Here is a 22271-nt window from a genome sequence, read left to right as displayed (position 1 = left end):
CTCACCAAGCTTCACTACACTCCCATCACTACTTCGTTGCTTACTAAACCGACATTCCATATATTCTGTCTTGCTCTTACTCAACTTAAAACCTCTTGCTTTCAATGTCTGTCTCCATAATTCTAACTTAGCATTAACCCCAGCTCTTGACTCATCAATCAAAACAATATCATCAGCAAACAACATACACCACGACACATTTTCTTGAATTGATCTCGTAAGCTCATCCATCACTATAGCAAATAGAAAAGGGCTTAATGCAGATCCTTGATGTAACACAACCGTTATAGGAATCCATCATTTTATCATTATTTCTCATAATTTCTTATACCACTTCCTATTCGCTTCTCGCTTCTCGAATCCTCAAAAAATTTGGATTGACCGCTTCCCGATTCCGCTTCTTATACCACTTCTCGTTTTGACAACTATGGTTTTAGCTATAAGGTTGCATAAAATGACTTGTATTAACATGAATTACAATACGTGAAATTGTGTATTGTTGTGTATCGTATCACAAAACTCAAAAGTAACGATACATATCATACGATACGGTACGATATGTACAACCATGGTTCTAGGTGTCTATAATATAACTATGTTTTTTTTCGGCAAGATCATTTTGTTGAGGGGTTTTTGGGGAAGATCTTTGATGTAAAACACCATTTTCTTTGAGATAAAATTTGAATTCATTTGACAAAAATTCACCTCACGAATCTGAACGAAAGATATGAATGTTGGTTTGAAATTGATTTTTAATCAAATTGTGAAATTCTTTAAAACAAGAGAAAGTTTCTGATTTTTGCCTCAGGAAACATATCAAAGTATATATAGTATAATCATAAATAAATGTAACATATTAGGAGAATCCTGCTTTTGACATGACCAGGGCAGGTCCCCACAAATCCGAGTGCACTAATTTAAACGATTTTTTAGTCCCATAAGTTCTAAAAGGGAAAAAAAGAGTTTTCATTTTTTCAAGTATATAATCTTTACAAACAAATTCTTTCTCATTACAATTTTTTTTCAAAAAAAGAACATGAGATAATTTAAATATACTTGAATGTCCTAGTCTTCTTTGCCAAGCTTCGATATTTTTATCTTGGGCATAGTTACAAAAAGAGTTTCTTGGAATACATAAAAAGTTCATGTAGTATGAATCTCCCCTTCTATGGTTTTCCCCAGTAAGCTTCACTGACTAATGATCCTACACCAAGCAATTCTTAGATGAGAAGGAGATTTCATACTCATAATCAGAAATATGAGAAACTGAAAGTAAATTTAAATTTAATTTTAGAATAACTCAAACTTTTAGAACAAACAAAATTTTTAAAATTACTTTTTAAATCCCCAATACTAGTGATTTCTAAAGAAGTGCCATCAGCGGTAGAAACCCTAGAAGAGTTTTTATTGGTGCGACAATTGGATAATAAAGACCTATTAGGTGTCACATGAAAAGAAGCCCCTAAGTCAAGGATCCACAATGTCATACCCGAAGGAGAAGTGGAAGATACAACAACTCTCGAAGTAGATGTAGATGTTTTTAAGAGTTGTTTCAATTGTGTATTGGATAGATACTTAAATCCACCACCATTTTTGTTATCGACTTCACTACTAGTTTTAATTGAAGTGTCTCCATCCGAAGCCACCCTAGTCTTCAATTTTGGGTAAGCCGGATTGATATGCCCTGGATGAGTATAAAAGTGACAATTTGTTTTTACCTCTATTTTGCTTTTCAAAGTGTGGTGGTATAAGTCTTGGTGGTGACCCCTGGTTTAGAAGCGACAAGAACGACGTCATTGGTATTTTCTTCCTTGATCTCCTTCAGTCTTCCTCCCTCCATGATTAACTCGATAAGAGTCTCATGTAGAGAAGGAACCTTTGATTTGTGGAGTAACATCATGCTTACTCCCTCAAACTTGGGCTTTAAACCATTAAGGAACATGGAGAATTGTTCACTCTTGAGTTCTTGTCTTAGGCGATGATCTCTGGTAGTTTCCCACTTAGGTTCTAAGACGGAAAGCTCTCTTCAAAGGAAGGAGAAGGACATTTTGTTGTAGTAATCTCGGATTAATTTATCACCTTGCTTCAAGGACAAAAATACCCTTGAAGACAATTTTGTCCTAAAGAACAAAAAATAATAAAAAGATAAAAATAAGAAATGGAAAAATTACACTTTTACCCCTAGAGTACATTCTAAAAATGAAAAAAATGCATGTATACATGTGAATGTATATATATATATATATATATATATATATATATATATATATATATAAACAGTGTCACATTCAATGTGGGGAGAATATGATCTCAGTTGTTTATTACTAAGCATATCATTTCAACTTGTAAGCAACATCTCAATGTTACGGTTGTGTGAATTGTTATGATTAGAGTGACTGCAATAACTAATGTCATTCCCGATTTGTTTTCATTTCTATCTTGATGGGTAATGAGAATGGTACTCATATCCTTATGTGTAGGTTTATATTAGTTCATGAGGAGAATATAGAATTCAATCGACTTGGTCTTCGAGACAATGTAGCCCAGATTTGTGTCTTGCAGGTATGTTGTTGCTTTTGTTTGGAATTTTTGCTGTTATGTTACATTTGCATGTGAGTATTTTCATCTCTGCTTCATGCAGTTTTTTTTTTCCATTTGTGTATTGGAGCTATTTTGTGCTTTTCTGAAATTTTCTGTTTGGTTAGACATCTGTTTCTTGGTGTTGTGTATATTATTTTCTTTTCTGTTTGCCCTAACTTCCTTTCAATCTTTGTTGATTACTTTCCATAATAGTCATTCTTTCAATGTATATGAATATAGTGTCATTCTTGGTTCTGACCAGTCTAGGAGTCGATGCCAAGCTGAAATGGGACCAGGAACCTCATTTGCCAGGTGCCTATTTATCTTTCAGTATTTTCTTCAAGTTTTTATATCCACTTTTCTGGTAGCCTGTGGTTCACATGAAATTGTTTTAAACTCTCATATTATTCTAGATGTTAGTAGACAAGTACACCACAGGTATGAGCTTTAGGCTTTTGATTTAGAATGCAAGCACATCATCTGTGGCCATTGAAAGATTCATATTGTCAAAATTTTGGATATGGTAGAATTTAGTGTTTAATAGATTATTTTCTTGTTTTGTTTCTTTCTTTATTTCTCAACTGTGCCTCTCACTGGTACTTTAGCATGGTATGTTTTGTTCTAATGATAGCAAAAAGAATCATAAAATAAGATTTTGAACTTTGCAGTTTTCACAGATCAAAAACACCAAAGCAACTTGTGGTTTGTAACATTCATGTTCTTTACAATCCCAATCGAGGAGAAATTAAGCTTGGACAGGTAAGCCATCATCATATTCAGTGTGATTTTAAGCACCTCTCTTTCAAAATGAGTTTTTCTCAATCAGTTGCAATGACATTTGTTGAGGGTTATCTGACATAACTCACTCAGTGATACATTTATGAAGTTATTTTTTGTTTTTTTAAATTTTCCGTCATATGGAAAGTAGCAGGCTTTCTATTGGGACCACATAAGGATTTCTGTTGGAAATAAATATCTATTAAATGCTTTCAGTTTTCTTGGTGACACTTTCCTTTTGTAATAGAGAGGGATATGGAATAACCGCCTTTGTTTTGTGTGGGACCACTCAAAAGGATTTGTGCTCTCCTAGTGTGCATGATAATGTTTTCAATCAGTTGTTTCCTCGAGTGGTCATGTTTCTTGATGTTCTTGTTTACAACTACATGAATTAACTTTATTATTCCATCTGCGACACTATGGGCTGCTTAATGACTAGGGTTGACTGATGACTTGTTCTCATTCTTGTAATAAATAAAATAAGGTTGTAGTGTGTGATAGACAACTCATATATGTGTTCATCCTTTTGCATTATCGCTTTTGTGTATGTATTCAGCATTGCGATAAATCTAAGTAATTATACCCTTGGATATGCCCTCTCTCTCTCTCCCCATTGTCTGTACACAATAGGAGAGAGACCATATGGATTCAGGTCTAAAACGGCTGTAAAGTACTGTGAAGGAAGGTAGTGCTAGCAGTAGGTCTGAAATGGGCCAAACTTGTGTGGTTTCTGAAATAAAACAAGAAGTGCACAATCACAATGCCAACAAATGGCTACACAAGTGCATGATCACAGTATGGTATCTAATGGACCGAATACAATATCACAAAGGGAATAAATCTCACAAGAGCACAATAGAAATAAGAGCCTTTTTTATATTCACAACTCATATGCTAAAAAGCATATTTAACTCTTTACAATGCTCTGAATGTATAGAGCAATACACACAACACAAAGGGGTGAAAAAGGTCAGAAATATGACCTTTGGAAGCAGTCCAACGACTAGTTGGACAGATTCTCAACAGTCAACTAAAGTTCAAAATAACAAATAAAAAAAGAAAAAAGAAAAACAAAAAGACTAAAAAGAAAATAAAGGGTATAATACAACCCCTATTGGACTGTATATACACAAAGACCAAAATACCCCTGATATACATATATTTATGCAATATACGTATATAAGTTATATATATATATACACACACACACAATGTATTTTAACACTCCCCCTTAAACTTACGGTGAGATCATCGAAAGTTTGTTAAGAAAAAACAAAAATCGAGGTAGAGGAAGAGCTTTGGTGAAGAAGTCGAACATATGGTAAAGTAATCATCCCCTTCAAGTATTCTTCTCGATCATAGTGGCAATTCATCTCGATATGTTTTGTTCTTTCATGAAATGTATGGTTGTTGGTGATATATATAGTACTTTTGTTGTCGCAGCATAACTTTAAAGATTTTGAAATATCAACACCCATGTCTAAGAGTAAAGATCTAATTCACACGACCTCGGTTGTTGCTTTGACCATCGCTCTATATTCAGTTTCCGTGGATGATAAAGACACTTTCTACTGTTTTTTTCATCTTCAAGAAATGACCGAATCACCTAAAAACACACAAAAACCTGTGGTTCAGTGTCAGTTATTGGGATCTCCTCCCCGGTCAGAATCAGTATAAGTAATAAGATTTAAAGATGATGAAGATGATAAAAATAGCCATTTAGATATAGTCTTCTTGATGTATCGAAGTATTCTTAACACAACGCTCATATGAACAAACATGAACGCATGTTGAAACTGACTTGCAACATGAAATGCATGAGCAATATCTGGTCTAGTAATGGATAAGTACATTCGTGACTCGATAAGTTGCCGATAAGGAGTCAGATCATCTAGTAAAACTCCGCCTTCATCTCTCGTTTTAGCATTTATTACTTTAGGAGTGTCAGCAAATTTTGTTTCTGTGATTCCCGATCGCCCAACAATATCAGCTGTAAACTTTATTTGAGACAAAATGTATCTTTTTGGTGAGTATGCTACTTCAATACCTAGAAAATATTTCAAAAAACCAAGGTCAGTCATATCAAAAGATTTTTTAAGCATAATTTTAATTTCTTCAATTTTCCTCTCATCATTCCCAGTGATGATCATATCATCAACATACATGAGCAAAAGGATAAGCGAAGTACCTGTGGATCTTACAAAAAGTGCAGTGTCATTAAAACAATATTTAAATCCAAAATTTATCATAGTTCCACTAAACCGATCATACCATGCTTTAGGGGCTTGTTTAAAAGCCCATAAAGCTTTTCGAAGACAAAGAACCATTTTATTTGCAATAGTCAGACTAGGGGGAGGATCCATTTAAACTTCATTTAAATTTTCATTTAAGAAAACATTCTTGACATCTAACTAATATATAGGTCATTTTCTAATGGATGCTACTGCAATTAAAGTCCTAACGGTGGTCATGGGGGCAACTGGGGCAAATGTTTACTCATAGTCTATACCATATTCTTAGGAGTGCCCTTTTGCAACTAATCTTGCTTGCTTTGTACCTTTCTAGAGATCCATCACTCTTTGTTTTGACCTTAAATAACCATCTACATCCTATCGTCTTCTTTCCCTTAGGAAGGTGTTGAACTTCTCCAGTATGACCCTTATTTAGAACATCTAATGCCATTTTCATATATTCTACTCATTCTCTTATATCTTTGGCTTCTCTATAGTTAGATGGTTCATGATATGAGTGGATTGCTAGAAGACATGCCCTATAATTTGGTGAGAAGGATTCATAGGATGCAAACCTATTTGGCGATCTAGGTATTCGTTTAGATCTTCTAATACTAGACTCTTGTAATATCGTGCGGTTTTCTATTCTGAAATTTCTGAAAATTTGGCTAAGTATTTTGTAAGTTGATCGAAATCTTCGTTTTTAGATGATGTCAGCTGAGTTTGGGCGTGGCCCATAACCCGTTAACAAGACCAAAACGAGGTAAATAAGATTGGTAAAACTTTTTTTGTTTTGACCTTTAAAATCAAGCGAAAATCGAGTGAAATTCGGGTTAAATTCAGGCAAAATTCGGGTTAAATTCAGGCAAAATTCGGAGGCAAAAATCAAGTAGTATATCATTAGATGTGTTTTGTAATTCTGAAAACATTGATATTTCGTTTTTTTAAATTCGGGCTGCGGTTGGCCCGAAAATTGCATTTTTTAAAAATGACTAGTCTCGATGTGACCAGTTCTAGATTGGATCGGATTCGATCCGTTTGATCCAAGTTGATATGGATCTGGACTCAATTCAAGACCCATATTAATTAGCATCTGGTATAGGTTGAGGTCCATATGGATTTTAGATATGGATTTGGATCTAGATCCAGATTTGAAGTCCAAGTCCAACCAAGTTAAAGTTTTAAATTCAATTAAAAGGGTTAAATTTAGTAAATTTCATGTTAAGAAGACACCCAGAGGATGGAGATACCCCATGGAACATTCTTAAAATTTATTATTTAATAACTAAATAATAAATAATTAATAACAGAATAATAATTAATAAAATAATGATGATTCATAAATTCCGAAATTTCTATTCTTGGATATGGTAGAGTTCTACATTTGCGGAACTCTACCTATTGTGTAGGGATTCTAGAGGGGGCGTCACCCTGTAGAAAGCCCAAATGTTGTTGGGATAATTAAATGAAAAAAAAAATATTAAAAAGATAAAGAAAAAGTGGTTAAAAAAAGAGTAGTTGGAGATAGAGTTCTACACTTGTAGAACTCTATTCCCCTAACAAGAGTGGGACTCTAGAGGGGCATCACCCTCTAGAGGAGTCCATTAATTAATAATACAAAAAAAGGTGAAAGAGATAAAGTAGAAAAATCTGGAACAACTTATAAAAAAGGCTGAGTTTTTCTCTCCCTCTAGAATCATTATTCTAGTGAGAGAGAAAGCGAGAGCGAGAGCGAGAAGAAGAAGAAGAAGAAGAAGAAGAAGAAGAAGAAGAAGAAGAAGGATCCTTTCCATTCTGATCGTCTGACGAAGATTTTTAGGTTCTTTTTTCATCTTCGATCCAAGGTACAGGTGCCTCTCTAGGTTCGAACGAGGAAGAAATGGGTATAACTCGATTTATGCATAAATATTTCATGTGAAAAAGGAAAATCTGTTTTAAAAAGGATATATATATATATATTCTTATATAGAGTGACGATTTTTTGTTTTCCTTTTGTTGTGTCGATTTTCCTAAAGCATCCATTGCTGAAAATATGTGTGATCTTGATAGTGGTCGACCTTTGTTGTTGTGGAACTAATACATGTTAATGGTCTTTTCTACTTATGCATGCGAATATACATCATATACTCATTCAATATTGATTTTTATTTTCTGTTTTGGTATAATGGTAATGCATGTGGACAGATTTATACTTCACGAAATTTTTTGTTCACACACATAGCTAGAACACATTTATATATATGTAGTTTTGCAGGCTGCATCATGGTTCTGGTTTGGGATAAGATCAAACCCCAAACCAGGCCTGTCGCAAGCCCTGGCATGCATACATACATACATACATACATACATACATACATACATACATACATACATACATACATACATACATACATACATACATATATGTGTGTGTGTGTGTGTGCATGCGCCCGCTTGAGACTGACCATGCGAGGTCTGTTTTGGATCAGATCTGGCGCAGATTTTCAGCATGCTGTTTTTTTGTACGTGCTGTTATGACTACACTTGTAAAACTGATTTTTTTTACATTTCTACCAACACCAAAGATCTCTTGGTCGTACCACAAAGTGGAGCCGATTCTTTGATTAAGATGTGTAGCAGTGTAAGTTTATTTTCCAGCACTATCGAGGTGTCATATTACAACTATTTGAGGGCTGTTATAAGTTGTTTTTATATCAAATCTGCATTAGATGCAGTTGAGTTGATAAAACTGGTTTTAATATTGACTCTTGAAATGCTGCAAATTCTGTTTTCTTTTGAACCTTCCAAACTGCATATAGGTAATATGGACAGATCTGCAGCTGTTTGCGTAGTGGCAGTTCCTGCAGATCTGAACCGGTCTGCCGATTCACATTTTGTGGACAGATCTGGATCAGATCTGTTGCGTTCACGCAGACAGATCTGGACAGACCTGTCCCTTTTGCTGTCATGGACAGATCGACGGCTGATTATATATATATATATATATATATATATATATATATATATATATATATATATACATGGGCAGTGTCGATTGTGTGCACCTGCATATCTGAACCGATTTGCCGATGCACATGTTGTGGACAGATTTGGTTCAGATCTCTTCAGGTCACTTTGAATGTGCTGGCCGACTGTTTTTGGGGTCGGTCCTCCAAAACCGACTTCGCAAATCAACTTTTTTTTTGATTCTTGGCCATTAAGCTGACTTGTGTAAGGCCTGCCGTTACACAAGTGACCTATTGACTGTTATGCAAGAAAGAAATCTGGTTATGCCAATGGTGCTGTTTTCCATTTCGTTCATCGTGTATTTCTTGATTTCATGAGACCAGCCCTGTACTGTTAAAATAATTTTTTATGCTGTTATGTTTAAGCTGAATTTTTACTTACTCTCAATGCTGCCAAATGAGTTATTCTACTGCTGTTAAATGTATTGTATTTGTGATTTCAGTGGGCTGTTGTAGGGCAGAATAATGCTGCACATTTATGTGCAACATTGTCCGCTGTCCACTGCTTGTGGCTACATCTTTCAGCATGAGAAACATGCTGCCAACAACATACTAATGCTGGCCTATGCATGTGCTGCAACATAGTTATGACTCGGTGGTTATGTTATGCATCCCGAGCAATGTAGTTATGTCCAGATTTATTTTGTATGAATGACAAAGTATTTATTGGATATGTTATGCATTGGATTATCATGTTTGCAATTGCTTATGTCTTGTGAAGATTATTGTATGCCTGAATATGATCATGTGCATATTTGAGAATTTGTGCATAAAATGGATCATGGAAAAAAAGTATGTCGCAAACATTTGTTCATATGCATATGCAAATTGTTTTATATGTACATTCTTGTTGTGTGTGAATGAATGTGCATTGTGAGTATGTTTTGAACAACTGTGTGTGTGCATGCTCACTGAAGATTTTGCATGGGATGCATTGGTGGTCAGATGTGAAACACTTTAGGCCATGTGGGCCAGGAGAATGTGTTACTCAAAGTCTTGTTTTATGCATTGCAAAATTCATTCTGAAATTTATTGGTCTTTTAATTTAATTGCACTGTTAAAATTATAGCGGGCCAAGTCCCGTTTTGGGTTTTGCATGTTGATTTGCAAAACTGTTTTTGTGTAAAGAACTCGACTTTTGTTAAAAAGATAATTTTTTTTCTAGATGTCCCTTCTACAGCGTAGGAATCCCGGTTGGCGATTTTGGGGAAACTGTGAGGATACTAAAACTTCGTGTACATTTATGTTCCTGAACTTGATATGGTGCTTCGCTTTCCGACCACGGTTTTACTGAGTTTTCAGCTACTTTGCCTGGAGGTGGTGTTGTGACACAACTGTTGTTATTGATATACCAAGAAAGTGACATCAGTGGATGCTGATTTCTCTGATGTCCCGATATTAGATGTTGATTTTTAATGTTTCGATGAATAATGTTGATTTCTAATATTTGATGGATGATGTTGATTCTTGATATCGGTCGAGGAACAAGTGTGAAACCCAGTAATAAAAATACAAATTGTGTGTTAAGCTACAACTGAGAATCCAACTTGGATTTTGGGAACCAGTGTGCTTTTTTGAGTATCCGCGGGTTTAATGAAAATTGAAACTAAAATTGTGTGTATTTAATAGGGACATGCATGCAAAAGAGACCTCTGATAATAACTTAATAATTTATTAATGCTTGTGTATTGAATCATGCATATTTATTGTTCTACATTAGTTCATGTATTCTTATTTGTTTCTGTCTCATGTGAAAAATTGTTATTGCATTACCCTTTCTTTTAAATGCTTGAATGGTAAATGGATTATGAGATGGTTGTTGTTATATTCCTCTGAATATTTGCATGAATTTGATTTATGCTCTTTTCTTTTCTGTTTAGACTTTTAGAGGAATTGATATAAAGAATCTCTGGTTCTTACCCGATGTTTCAAATGTTTTTCTCAGGTCCTGGAGCTTAGTGATGGGGTGACTGCCAGATGGAGCCTGCGAGATGGCGTGACTTATTTATTTTATTCTTGACAATATGGCTCTGGATTGCATACATTACTTTATTTTTGTTCTATGACATTTATTTATTGATTAATAAAGTTGGTTACTCGTTGGTTGATTCAATGTAAGATTACTTGTGGTTTGGTAGTTGTTAAGTCTATGAGGCCCCCATATCCTTGGGTTTTGGTTTCCGTAATTATTAAAAAAAAATATTTTCACTTTTCACTGGGATAAGTTGGGGTCATTATACTTCTACATTTGTTGGTTGAATATACTTCTCAAAAGCACATGGATGTTTCTCATTATCACGTGTAGAGTATTGTATCATGTTATGAGTTGGTTCTCTTTCTTCACTTGGTTCATTATTTGACTCAACATTATCATTATCTTCACCACCATTTTCAATAATGGATTTAGGTAGTAAATCAAACAAGAAGACATACTTGGATTTTTCCTTTGTTTTCTCAAGATCAAATATTTTTTCTTTTTCTAGAAATGTAACATTTTTCGATACATAAAGTTTATCATTTTTAGAATCATTACATTGATAGCCTTATTGATTTTCAGCATACTCAAGAAAAACACATTCAATAGCTTTAGGAGAGAGTTTGTTGCATTTTAAGAGAAATACAAAACACTTACATCCAAAAACTCTTAATCTTTTCAAATCGGGTGAAATTTTAAAGAGTTTTTCAATTGGAGATTTTTTTTTTTCAAAATTTGATAAGGTGTTCTATTTATTAAATAAACCACAGTGAGGGCGGCTTTGGCCCAAAACTTCTTCAGAACTTCTTTTGAAATAAGTAAAGTTGTAGCAGTTTCAATAATATGACGATGTTTTCTTTCGAAAATTCCATTTTGTTGAGGAGTCTTTGGACACGATTTTTGATGTATAATACCATGAGTTTTTAAATATGATTGGAAATCATTTGAAAGGAACTCTCCCCCCGAGTCGGAGCGGAAGGTTTTAATATTTGTGTTGAATTGATTTTTAACAAGATTATAAAAATTTTTAAAACATGAAAAAACTTCGGATTTGAGTCCAAGGAAGTAAATCCAAGTGTGCCTACTAAAATCATATATGAATGTAATATAGTATGAGCAACAACCTTTTGATGGGAGCGGGACCCTATACATCCGAATGCACTAATTCAAAAATTTCATTAGTTAAGGAAGTTCTAGATCCAAAATGTATCATTTGCATTTTTTCAAGTATACAATCTTTACATACGATTTTTTTTCATTATAATTTTTTTTCAAAAACGGAAAAAAAGTTAGTTTGGATGTACTTGGATGTCCTAGTCTTTTATGCCAAAGATCCAAGTTAATTTCTTGGATATGTTACAAAGGGATTCTTTAGGTAGACATAAAGTGTCCATGTAGTAAAGGTCTCATCTTCTATGGCGTTGCTCGATCAGCTTCCCTGACTGAAGATCTTGCACCCAACAAGCCTTAGTTGAGAAGACTGCTTTACACTCATAATTGAAAATTTGAGAAACCAAAAAAAGATTTAAATCAAGTTTTTGAATAACTTTAATATTTGAAACAAATTTTTTTTTGAATCATTACTAAGATTTCCTATACTTTTAACTTTTAAAGAAGTACTATCGGCGGTTGACACACGTGAAAAATATGATTTAGTGCAATCGGATAGTAGGGACTCATTATGAGTCATATGAAAAGATGCTCCCGAATCCAAAATCCAAGAGGACTTACCTCGAGGAAAAGAGGAAAGATGGTGGCACCGAATGTAGAGGGAGTGGCTTTTAGTATTTGAGAAATGGCCTCCGCAATTTAAGCAATTGATACATTTTGGAGTTGTTTCCTTTCTTTGACTCTTGAGACTTTTCACTTATCGTGGCCACTTTTTTGAGTTTGGGACAATTTGGTCTTATGTGTCCCGGTTCTTTACAATAGTGACAAATAATCTTTCCTCTCCTATATCCTCCTTTGTATCCTCCTTCATTATTTCCTTCTCCATTATATTTTTTCTCAAAGTGGGGAGATTTATAGGTTTTTACAAAACCTCCAGGTCTTGATACGGCAAGCACTTCATCACTAGACTTGTGCATTCCAAGTCTAGTTTCTTCTTGAGATATTTGGGCAAGAGCATCACTTATAGAAGGAGCGGAGGTCCTATGAAGTAAAGAAGACCGAACTTGCACAAATTCTGGTTGAAGACCATGTAAGAAAGAGAAAAGATTTTCTCTTTCAACTTGTTGTTTTCTCATTTCGGACCTTCCCATTTTGGTTCCAACATAGCCAACTCATCCCAAATAGGAGATAAGAAACCATAATAATCTCCTACGCTCTTATCTCCTTGTTTGGTAGTACATACATTGTCTTGGAGATAATAGTCTCGCCATATCTTTTTGGATGAATGTGCTCCTTAAGAAGATCCATGCATCACAAGCCTTTTTGAACTTGATGTTAGTTGCAATCTTGAACTCCATGGTATTCATAAACAATGAGTATTTGAGCATTATTGGCCTCCCAATCCTCCATTTTTTCTTGGATGTTTTGCAAGGTCTTTTCCTTTTCTTCTTCAGAGATGACTTCAACTTGATCTCCTTCTCTTCTCGTTAGCTTTAGTTGAGGTTCATTAGTGGTTTCACTAACAAAACCTCAAAGCTTGTTTTCCTTGATATGGTTTTCCATTGAGGTAGCCCACATCAAGTAGTTGTTTACGTTGAGTTTGTAGGAGATGATAGAAGCCGATTCTCTTTCACCCATGTTGAAGAATAAAACTTGTGGTTGGAGAACAAATTTTGAAAAAGACCACCACTACAAAATGAGCACACTTACGACAATTTTAAATACTACAAGAGCCAAGGCTCTGATACCATGAAATAAAACAAAACGTGCACAATCACAATGCCAACAACGGGCTACACAAGTGCACGATCACAATATGGCCTCTAATGGACCGAATACAATCTCACAAAGAATAAATCTCACAAGAACACTAGAAATAAGAGCCTTTTCTATATTCACAACTCCTATGCTAAAAAGCATATTTATCTCTTTACAATGGGCTCTATTTATAGAGCGATACACACAACACAAAGGGGTGAAAAAGGGAGGCAGTCCAACAGCCTCCAATGGTCAGAAATATGGCCATTGGAGTTGGACTGCTTCCCAACAGTCAACTAAAGTTCAAATAAAAACAAAAAAACAAAAAAACAAAAGAAAAACAAAAACAAAAACAAAAAAAAGACAAAAGAAAAAAGAAAATAAAGGGTATAATACAGCCCCTATTGGACTATATATACACAAAGACCAAAATACCCCTGATATACATATATCAGTTATATATATATATATATATAGAATGTATTTTAACAGTTTCTAGGGAATCTCAATTCCCCCACACATCTTCTATGCTTCTCACACGCATGGTCTATGCTTCCTATATGCTTTTCTAACATTTCTTTTCATGTTTTTCATGTATTTCCTCTCACGCTTCCACTCACTTCCCATATACTTTCTCTAAATTGGTAACCATCATTGTTAGATTCTTTTACTGAAAAATTATGAAATATAAGAATGATCAATTTTATTTTAGTTTTTGTTTGTTTCTTGTTCGATTCCTGTTCAGTTACCATATTGCTTCATTTTTTATTCATATTTCACTTTCAAATTGATATTTCGCTTCCCGCTTCCTAGAAATTTTAAAATGCATCGCTTCTCGCTTCCGCTTCCGTATCGTTTCCCGCTTCCGCTTCCTATTTTGGCAACCTTAATCCAAACCCATTTTACACTTTTGGCTAGAAGGAAGGGGGTTTGGATGCTTGGTTGCCTCAAATTAAGAGCTTCTCCCTCTATATTTGCCAATATCTCTTATTAACTGCTTTTTATTAATCTTCTTGAAAACAATAATTCTTTACCTTTTGTAATCCTTTTCTTCCTCTCCCTCTTTCTCTTTAGGTCCACATATTCATTATAACAAGCAAAGAATCAAGTTTCTTTTTTGGTTCATAAATTGGGTGTGAGGCCTTACTGAAACCTTATTTGCAAAAAATCCTTACTATAATGTAACAAAAATTAAAATATTGGAAAAGTTTCTGTTTCACGATAGCAAAAGTGAGTGATATCTTACTATATGACACAATGTACCCCCGAAGGAGTGTCTTGTATCATATGGGCATATGAACATATAATTTATCATCTTGTACCATATGATTTAAACGATTGTTGCAACATTGAATATCATCCTAATTGCCTAAGAACCTCCAGCCTACATGTCTAGAACTTTAGATGACTTCTTTTTTGGTGAAAAATTGATCATGGTGTATTAGTTTGGCAACACCGAGGCTGTTTCTTAACTTTTAGTTACTGCTACGACTTATCAATGACCATTAAAAAGATGATTTGCCTGTGTTCTAGAACACAATCCACATTGCAGTTTTATGCTTCTAGGAATTGCAATAATGCCTGCAGAAGTGTCATCTAGCTCAACAGTTTTGCTGGAAATGGAGATCAGACCTCCACAGACGATTACATAAATTTGGAAGTGCATGGTACTTTTCATTGCGAAGTGATTGGGGTGTCATTTGGGTCTGAATTGTTTCAGATCCAATGTGATTCAGATTTGGATCCAATCCTGTTTATTTTGACATGTGCTGCTGTATTGCTATTAATACTTTTGTATTCCTTTACTGCCGCTGTCAGTTATATGTATCATGTCTTATATATGGGACTATTGTTGTAAATTAGCATCTTGGTTAATATATAATGGAAAGAGCATCACACGTTCCCACATTGGGGAAACATGATTCTGAAGGCCAGCCCTATTCTTCTATTCTCTTCTTTTCTTCCTGTGCAAGTAACTCTGAAAATCTGCGGATACCGAAAATTTATTTTGGTATCAGAGCTTCAGGCCGATTGATGGGACTCATGTAAGGTATGTTCTTATAGATCTTGAAGTGCCTTTTCTTAATCTTCTCTTTCTTCTCTCCTAATATTGTTTTTTATCTTATTCTCTTCTTATTTAGCAGTTTCCTGATCGTCATCTGGGTTTATTATCTTTTCTCGTTGCTGCCCTTCTTTTCTATGGATTCTGTTAAGATTTGTATCAGGTCTGATTGTATCCTGCCTTTCTTGATAGATCAAACCTGATTATCGTCATACTCTCCTCTTTCTTGCGTTTTATGCTTTGGGTTCAATATATATTTTAAATCTGATACATCTCTTAGCCATTGTGTTGTTTTACCCTTTCTATTAGTGAGATAAAATCCCCTTTGTTATTGTAGTTGTGACCCACATCTATATACATCAATGTTTACATTGAAGTTTATGGAGAGCAAAAGCGTTTTCGATGTTTCTGTTAAAATATGTGTACTCGTACACATATATGTATGTTGAAATATAATCCTTAAATGTACATGTATATATTTATATATATATATATATATATATATATAAAGATACGTATACATATATATATGTATACGTATCTCTATTTATATATATATATATATATATATAAGTATATATATTTTCTCTTCCTAAAATACCTTCAAGGGTATTCTTGTAATTTGTCATTTTACGCATATTCCAATTGGAATATGCATGTAATTTTTCTTTTATTTTTTAGTTTTTTTCTTTTTTATTTTTTGTGGTTTGCGCCACCTAGGGAGGCTCCCCAAAGAGTCATTGGGGAGCCCCCAAACGACTCCTTTGGGAGCCCCCTATGTGGCTCCTCTCTTGTGTTATAAATAGGGGTCTCTTCCTTTGTATTCTTTACTCCTTGGAGGAGCATTTGCTCCATTGTATTGGGTTTTTACCCTCTTCTTCCTTTTTCTTCAATGATATTCAACTTATGACTTTAAGTCATATTTTGCCCCTTTTGTGGGTTTATGTGTTAGCACATTATGTGCTTGTGTTGTTCCCTTTAGTGGGTATATTCGCATTTCATGTGCATGTGTATGGGTTCATTATTGAACATAATGTATTCAATGTCACTTTCTAACATGGTATCAGAGCAAGGTCACATTGGGGTTGTCCTTTGGTGCAACGGAAAGCGTGTTGCTCAAGAAATGGTGAAGTATTCATTGTTCTTCTCTTTTTCTTAAGTTTCCGGCATGTATCTCTTTTCCTAACATATTATGCATTATGAAACTATTTTTCTTGCATATATTTTGTACATTTAGTGTTTATGATAGTTGAATAATTTCTTTTCACATTTCGCGTGTTCGTATATTTTAAAATATCTCCTTTTAAATTTGGTAAACTTGTTTGTTGTCCAAATATATAATTCTTGTTTATATATTTATCGATTACTCATCATATATAATAGTAATTTATGTTTTTCAAAATTGTCTTCAATTATGAGAGATTTATGATTTTTACATAAGTATTTCATGATTGGACCTATAAGTTATCTTTTAAAAAAAAAAATTATATATGATTTCTTGCTAAATTAATGATCTTTGCTTAAAAGCTTTTGACTCTCATATAAAGCCTAATTTGTTTTGAGTTCCTCTCTTGTTTATGGATTTTAGTGCATTTTTTGTGAAAAAAAATTGATAGAATTCTTGTATGAGAATCTTTCACATCTAAATCTTTGTTGTTTACCTTTTTATGAATCCTAAGTAGTTCTTGTTAATGATAACTATTTATGAGAAAGGCCTTTCAATGTTTTTTGATTATTTAAAGAATTTTGAAAAATTGTTTGTGATAAATATGTTGTATGAACCATTGTGTTCATTAGGAAAGATCTTTTAAAAGAACTTCTCGCACTATATCGAATGCATAGTGTATCTATTGCATCTTTTGGTATAAAAGATTTCATTAATTTTGACTTTTCTTCTAATGATGCAACTTTATAAACTTGTTGGTTTGTATTTTTCACATAAGGTTTCAAAACCTCTTGATTATATCTCTAAAGATGCCTACGTTGGCCGTAATATGGTCTTCTTTGTCTTAAATTGCATGTGTCAAGCATATAATTGCATAATTAAAGTTTGAGAGACTCAAGCATTGCTTTTTCTACGAAGTGCATGCTTGCTCACTTTTGTGTACTTTTTTTTTTGTATTTTGTGCACATTTGTTTTTCAAATATTTGTGCTTGTATGCATTCCCTCTTTTCTATGAAATACATGCCTTAGTGCATGTTTGTTTACACCTTGTTGTGTATTTGTTCAAGTATTGTATAAGTGCCTTCGTGCACATCCATTGTGAAGCTTTTGTGCACATTTCTATTTGGGAAAATATAATGAATTTAGATATTGACTCTTTTGTTTAATCATTATAAAACATTATAAGTGCTTATAGCACTTTATACGTTTCCGCACATCTCATCACAATCAAAGAATATTAAAGCTTGTTGTATGGGATTTAATCCCAATTCTATAAATTTTCAAGTACTTTTGAATATTCTTTCTTTGAGTATTGTGTTATAGCTCTCTTCGGGAACCGTTACGGTTCTTGTGATTCCTTTGTTATAAGCTTGATTGTCTTGATTATCCCAAGATGATTTCTTTATGTCATTATGTTTGTTGCAAAAGTATTTTTGCCTTTTATGACACTTATTTTATCCATCACAAGTTGTTATATGATGCATCAATCCTTTTATGACCTTATTGTTATATTAGAGATGTTTGTTAAGGTGAATTATGGGCACCTTGTGTTATGTCATTTTAGATTGTCCACTTTCCATATTAAAGATGGTTGTTGAGGTGAGTTATGGGCACCTTGGGACTCTAAAATGATTTGTTATACGATCTCTAATTATGAGTGTCACTCGTTTTTCTCTTTTGGCCATTGATCTAGTAGATGCTCTCATTTATATGTAAATGTGATGGATATTTGAAACCTTAAATATTTTAAGGTATATTAAAATCAAGGTTTTTGGGATTATTGCCCAACTTTTTATTGTTTATGAATCTTATTAGTATGTTTGCACATTTGTGTTTTGTGCTTTTGTGCACAAGTGTTCTTGGTGTTTGTATATTCACACATTTATTCCAAAATATTATTGTTATGGGTATTCTTTTTGAAGAATATTGTTCTATTGATTCAAGGTTTTATTTATATGTTTGTCATTATAAGTTTTTTTGCCTCAAAATTCTTTTCCTTTTATGCCCCTTATCTAAGTGTCATCATATGTAGACAAGACATATTATTACACCTTTGTGTGTTGTTAGCCCTTTGTTGGCTTTTTGTTCTTTTGGTCTAGTAGCTGAACACACTTGTCTTGAGTGTTATTATATGTAGACAAGACACGTTGATTCACACCATGGTGTGTGATTTTAGCCTATGTTGGTATTTGTGTCCTTGTTCTAGTCGCTGAGATGTATGCCCATGGTTGGCTTCTTTCACTCATTTCAAGTGCCATCTTATGTAGACAAGAGACGTATTGTGTTTTAGCCCATGGTTGGCTTGATACTCTTGATCTAGTAGCTGAACATACTTGGTCTTGAGTGTATTTTTACGTAGACAAGAGATGCTTTTGGTCCATGTTGGCGGGTATTCTCTTGTTCTTGTCGTTGATGCACTCATTTCAAGTATTATTACATGTAGACAAGAGGTTCTTTGGCACACCTTTGTGTGTGTCTTTGACCTTTAATGGCATTATATTTATTCTTGATCTAGTAGCTTATACACTTGATTTATGGGCTTTTGGAGGACTAATGGGGTAGTTGCTTGTAATGAATGAACTATTGTTGAAATTTATGAAATTTCATTCATATGTCGCTTTCTTTTAGATACAAGTGAATCATATATTTGATATGCATATTTTAAAATCAAATTGATATTTTTGGCCGCTTTTGTATTTGATATGAAAAATGAGTTTTTTTGTCATTTGAGTGAGATTTTTCTAAATGTATAAGGTTCTCTACTAAAATAACACTCATTATTTTGCCTCCTAAATGAATTTAAAACCTTTTGAACTCTTGTGTTCATTTTGTCTAAAATATGTTTGGAGCATGTTCATTAATGATTTCGTTGAGTATTAATTCATTTTATGTTAGTATATGTGTATGCTCATTATGGCCTTTTAGGCCCTCATTCAATAAAGTATCGTTGCTTATGCCTCTTCGTAGGATTATTGTGGTGTCCCTTAGTGGACTATTTTGTTATTCCCCATTATGGGGTTGTGTTTGTCCAATGTTGGACCTTATGAATGCATTATGCATTCTTGCAATATGTTTCCGCTCACTCTTTAAACATGATATATGACTTTGAAACTTTGGATTTCTAAATTTTCTTTTCATGTTAAAGTAATTATCCTATCATGTGCTTCAAATTTCTATGCATAAGTTATAATTTTGCACAATGGTTTTACGGATGAGTCATCTGATATGGTTTCAATTAACCTTGTTAGGAATGTTCCATTTGAGTAGAGTGCAAAGATATTTTTTACTCGTTCTTTGTTGTTATTCCACATGATCTTGGAGATAGGATAAAAAGAAGTACCCTGGATGGATCGGGGAATGTGTTCACCGTTAGAAGGCAATTGGAAGAAGGCATTTACAAGTTTCAATAGCATCCTTACGGAAGCCTCTTGGAGTCTTGCGCCTTTTTTTCAATCTTTTCGTTTCCCCGCAAAGATTGAGGGGGGTTGTTAAAATATGTGTACTCGTACACATATATGTATGTTGAAATATAATCCTTAAATGTACATGTATATATTTATATATATATATATATATAAAGATACGTATACATATATATATATATATATATATGTATACGTATCTTTATTTATATATATATATATATATATATATATTTTCTCTTCCTAAAATACCCTCATGGGTATTCTTGTAATTTGTCATTTTACGCATATTCCAATTGGAATATGCATGTAATTTTTCTTTTATGTTTTAGTTTTTTTATTTTTTATTTTTTGTGGTTTGCGCCACCTAGGGAGGCTCCCCAAAGAGTCGTTGGGGAGCCCCCAACGATCACAAATGTGACCGTTAGGGGCTCCCAACGACTCCTTTGGGAGCCCTCCTATGTGGCTCCTCTCTTGTGTTATAAATAGGGGTCTCCCCCTTTGTATTCTTTACTCCTTGGAGGAGCATTTGCTCCATTGTATTGGGTTTTTACCCTCTTCATCATTTTTCTTCAATGATATTCAACTTATGACTGTTAGAAAGTGACTTGGAATACATTGGGTTCAATAATGAACCCATACTTATGCACGTGGAGTGCAAATATACCCATTAAAGGGAAACAACATAAGCACATAATGTGCTAACACATAAAACCCATAAAAGGGAAAAATATGACATAAAGTCATAAGTTGCATATCATTGAAGAATAATGGAGAAGGGGTAAAAACCCCATTACAATGGAGCATAAGCTCCCTCAAGAATGCAAAATACAAAGGGGAAATCCCCTATTTATAAGCATGAAAAGGGACCACCTTGGGGGCTCCCAAAGGGGACGTTGGAGAGCCCCCAACGTCACTTTTGGGAGGCCCCCAATGTGGTACGAAATCTAAAAATATAAAAAACAAAAAAATAAAAATAAAACAAAAATTACAATGCATATTCCAATTGGAATATGCGTAAAATGCTAATTTACAAGAATACCCTTGAGGGTATTTTAGGAAGATAAAATATATATATTTATATATATATATATATATAAATAGAGATATGTATACATATATATATATATGTATACGTATCTTTATATATATATATAAATATATATATGTACATTTAAGGATCAACATATTTTAACACCCCCCTCAATCTTTGCGGGGAAACGAAAAGATTGAACAAAGGGCAAGACTCCAAGAGGCTCCGGCAAGGATGCAATGGAACTTGAAAAGGCCTTCCTCCTATTGTCTTCAAATTTCCCGAACTATCCAGGGTACTTCTCTTTGTCCTATCTCCAAGATCCTGTGAAATAACAACAAATAAACAAGTAAAACAAATCTTTGTACTTTTATTCAAATGGAACATTTCTAACTAGCACAGGTTAGAAGAGATGCAAATTATGCAAAAATGACACTAAAGTTTCAAAATCATAAATCATGTTTAAAACAAAATGAGCGGAAGCAAATTATGCAGAAATAAATTGCAAGAATGCATAATGCATTCATAAGGTCCAACGTTGGACAAATATAACCCCATAATGGGGAATAACAAAATGGTCCACTAAGGGACACCACAATAAGCCTACGAAGAGGCATGATATACATAAACATTATTGAATGAGGGCCCAAAAAGGTCATGAAGAGCATATGCATATACTTATCATGAAATGAATTAATACTCAAAGAACTCATTAATGAACATGCTTCAAACATGTAATGAAGTGCCAAACAAGAGAAACAAAGTCTCCAAGCATACTTTAGGCAAAATAAACCCAAGAGTTCACAAGGTTTTAAAATCATTTATGAAAGAAATACTTAATACACATTTTGCATATAAGGGTGGCAAAAACCATAAGCACTTAATATATAGATTAAATGCTAAGAAATCAACTTGATATGCATATCAAACATATGATTTGCTTGAAAAACACAAGTCATGAATGAAATTTTGCAAATTTCAACAATAGTTTATCCATTACAAACATCTTTCTCATTAGTCCTCCAAAACCCATAAATCAAGTGTATAAGCTACTAGATCAAGAATATAAAGCCATTAAAGGCCAAAGACACACACAAAGGTGTGTAAAAAAACCTCTTGTCTACATATAATAATACTTGAAATAAATGCATCT

General features: G+C 33.8%; 1 protein-coding gene across 1 annotated transcript in view; it reads left to right on the top strand.

Moving 5' to 3' along the window:
• LOC149828489 (DNAse I-like superfamily protein) overlaps window positions 1-22271 on the top strand; it is a 133827-nt gene that overhangs the window by 24080 nt on the left and 87476 nt on the right. The window contains exons 6-8 of the mRNA XM_090016865.1: window positions 2481-2562; window positions 2843-2892; window positions 3249-3339. Coding sequence (XP_089872991.1) covers window positions 2481-2562; window positions 2843-2892; window positions 3249-3339 — 223 coding nt within the window. The remainder of the gene's footprint in view (window positions 1-2480; window positions 2563-2842; window positions 2893-3248; window positions 3340-22271) is intronic.

Source organism: Nuphar pumila, chromosome 9 (genome assembly GCF_984573655.1).
Source record: "Nuphar pumila chromosome 9, dmNupPumi1.hap1.1, whole genome shotgun sequence".
NCBI classification, from domain to species: domain Eukaryota; kingdom Viridiplantae; phylum Streptophyta; class Magnoliopsida; order Nymphaeales; family Nymphaeaceae; genus Nuphar; species Nuphar pumila.
Note: the sequence above shows the minus strand (reverse complement) of the source record. Positions and strands in the feature narration are given on the sequence as shown.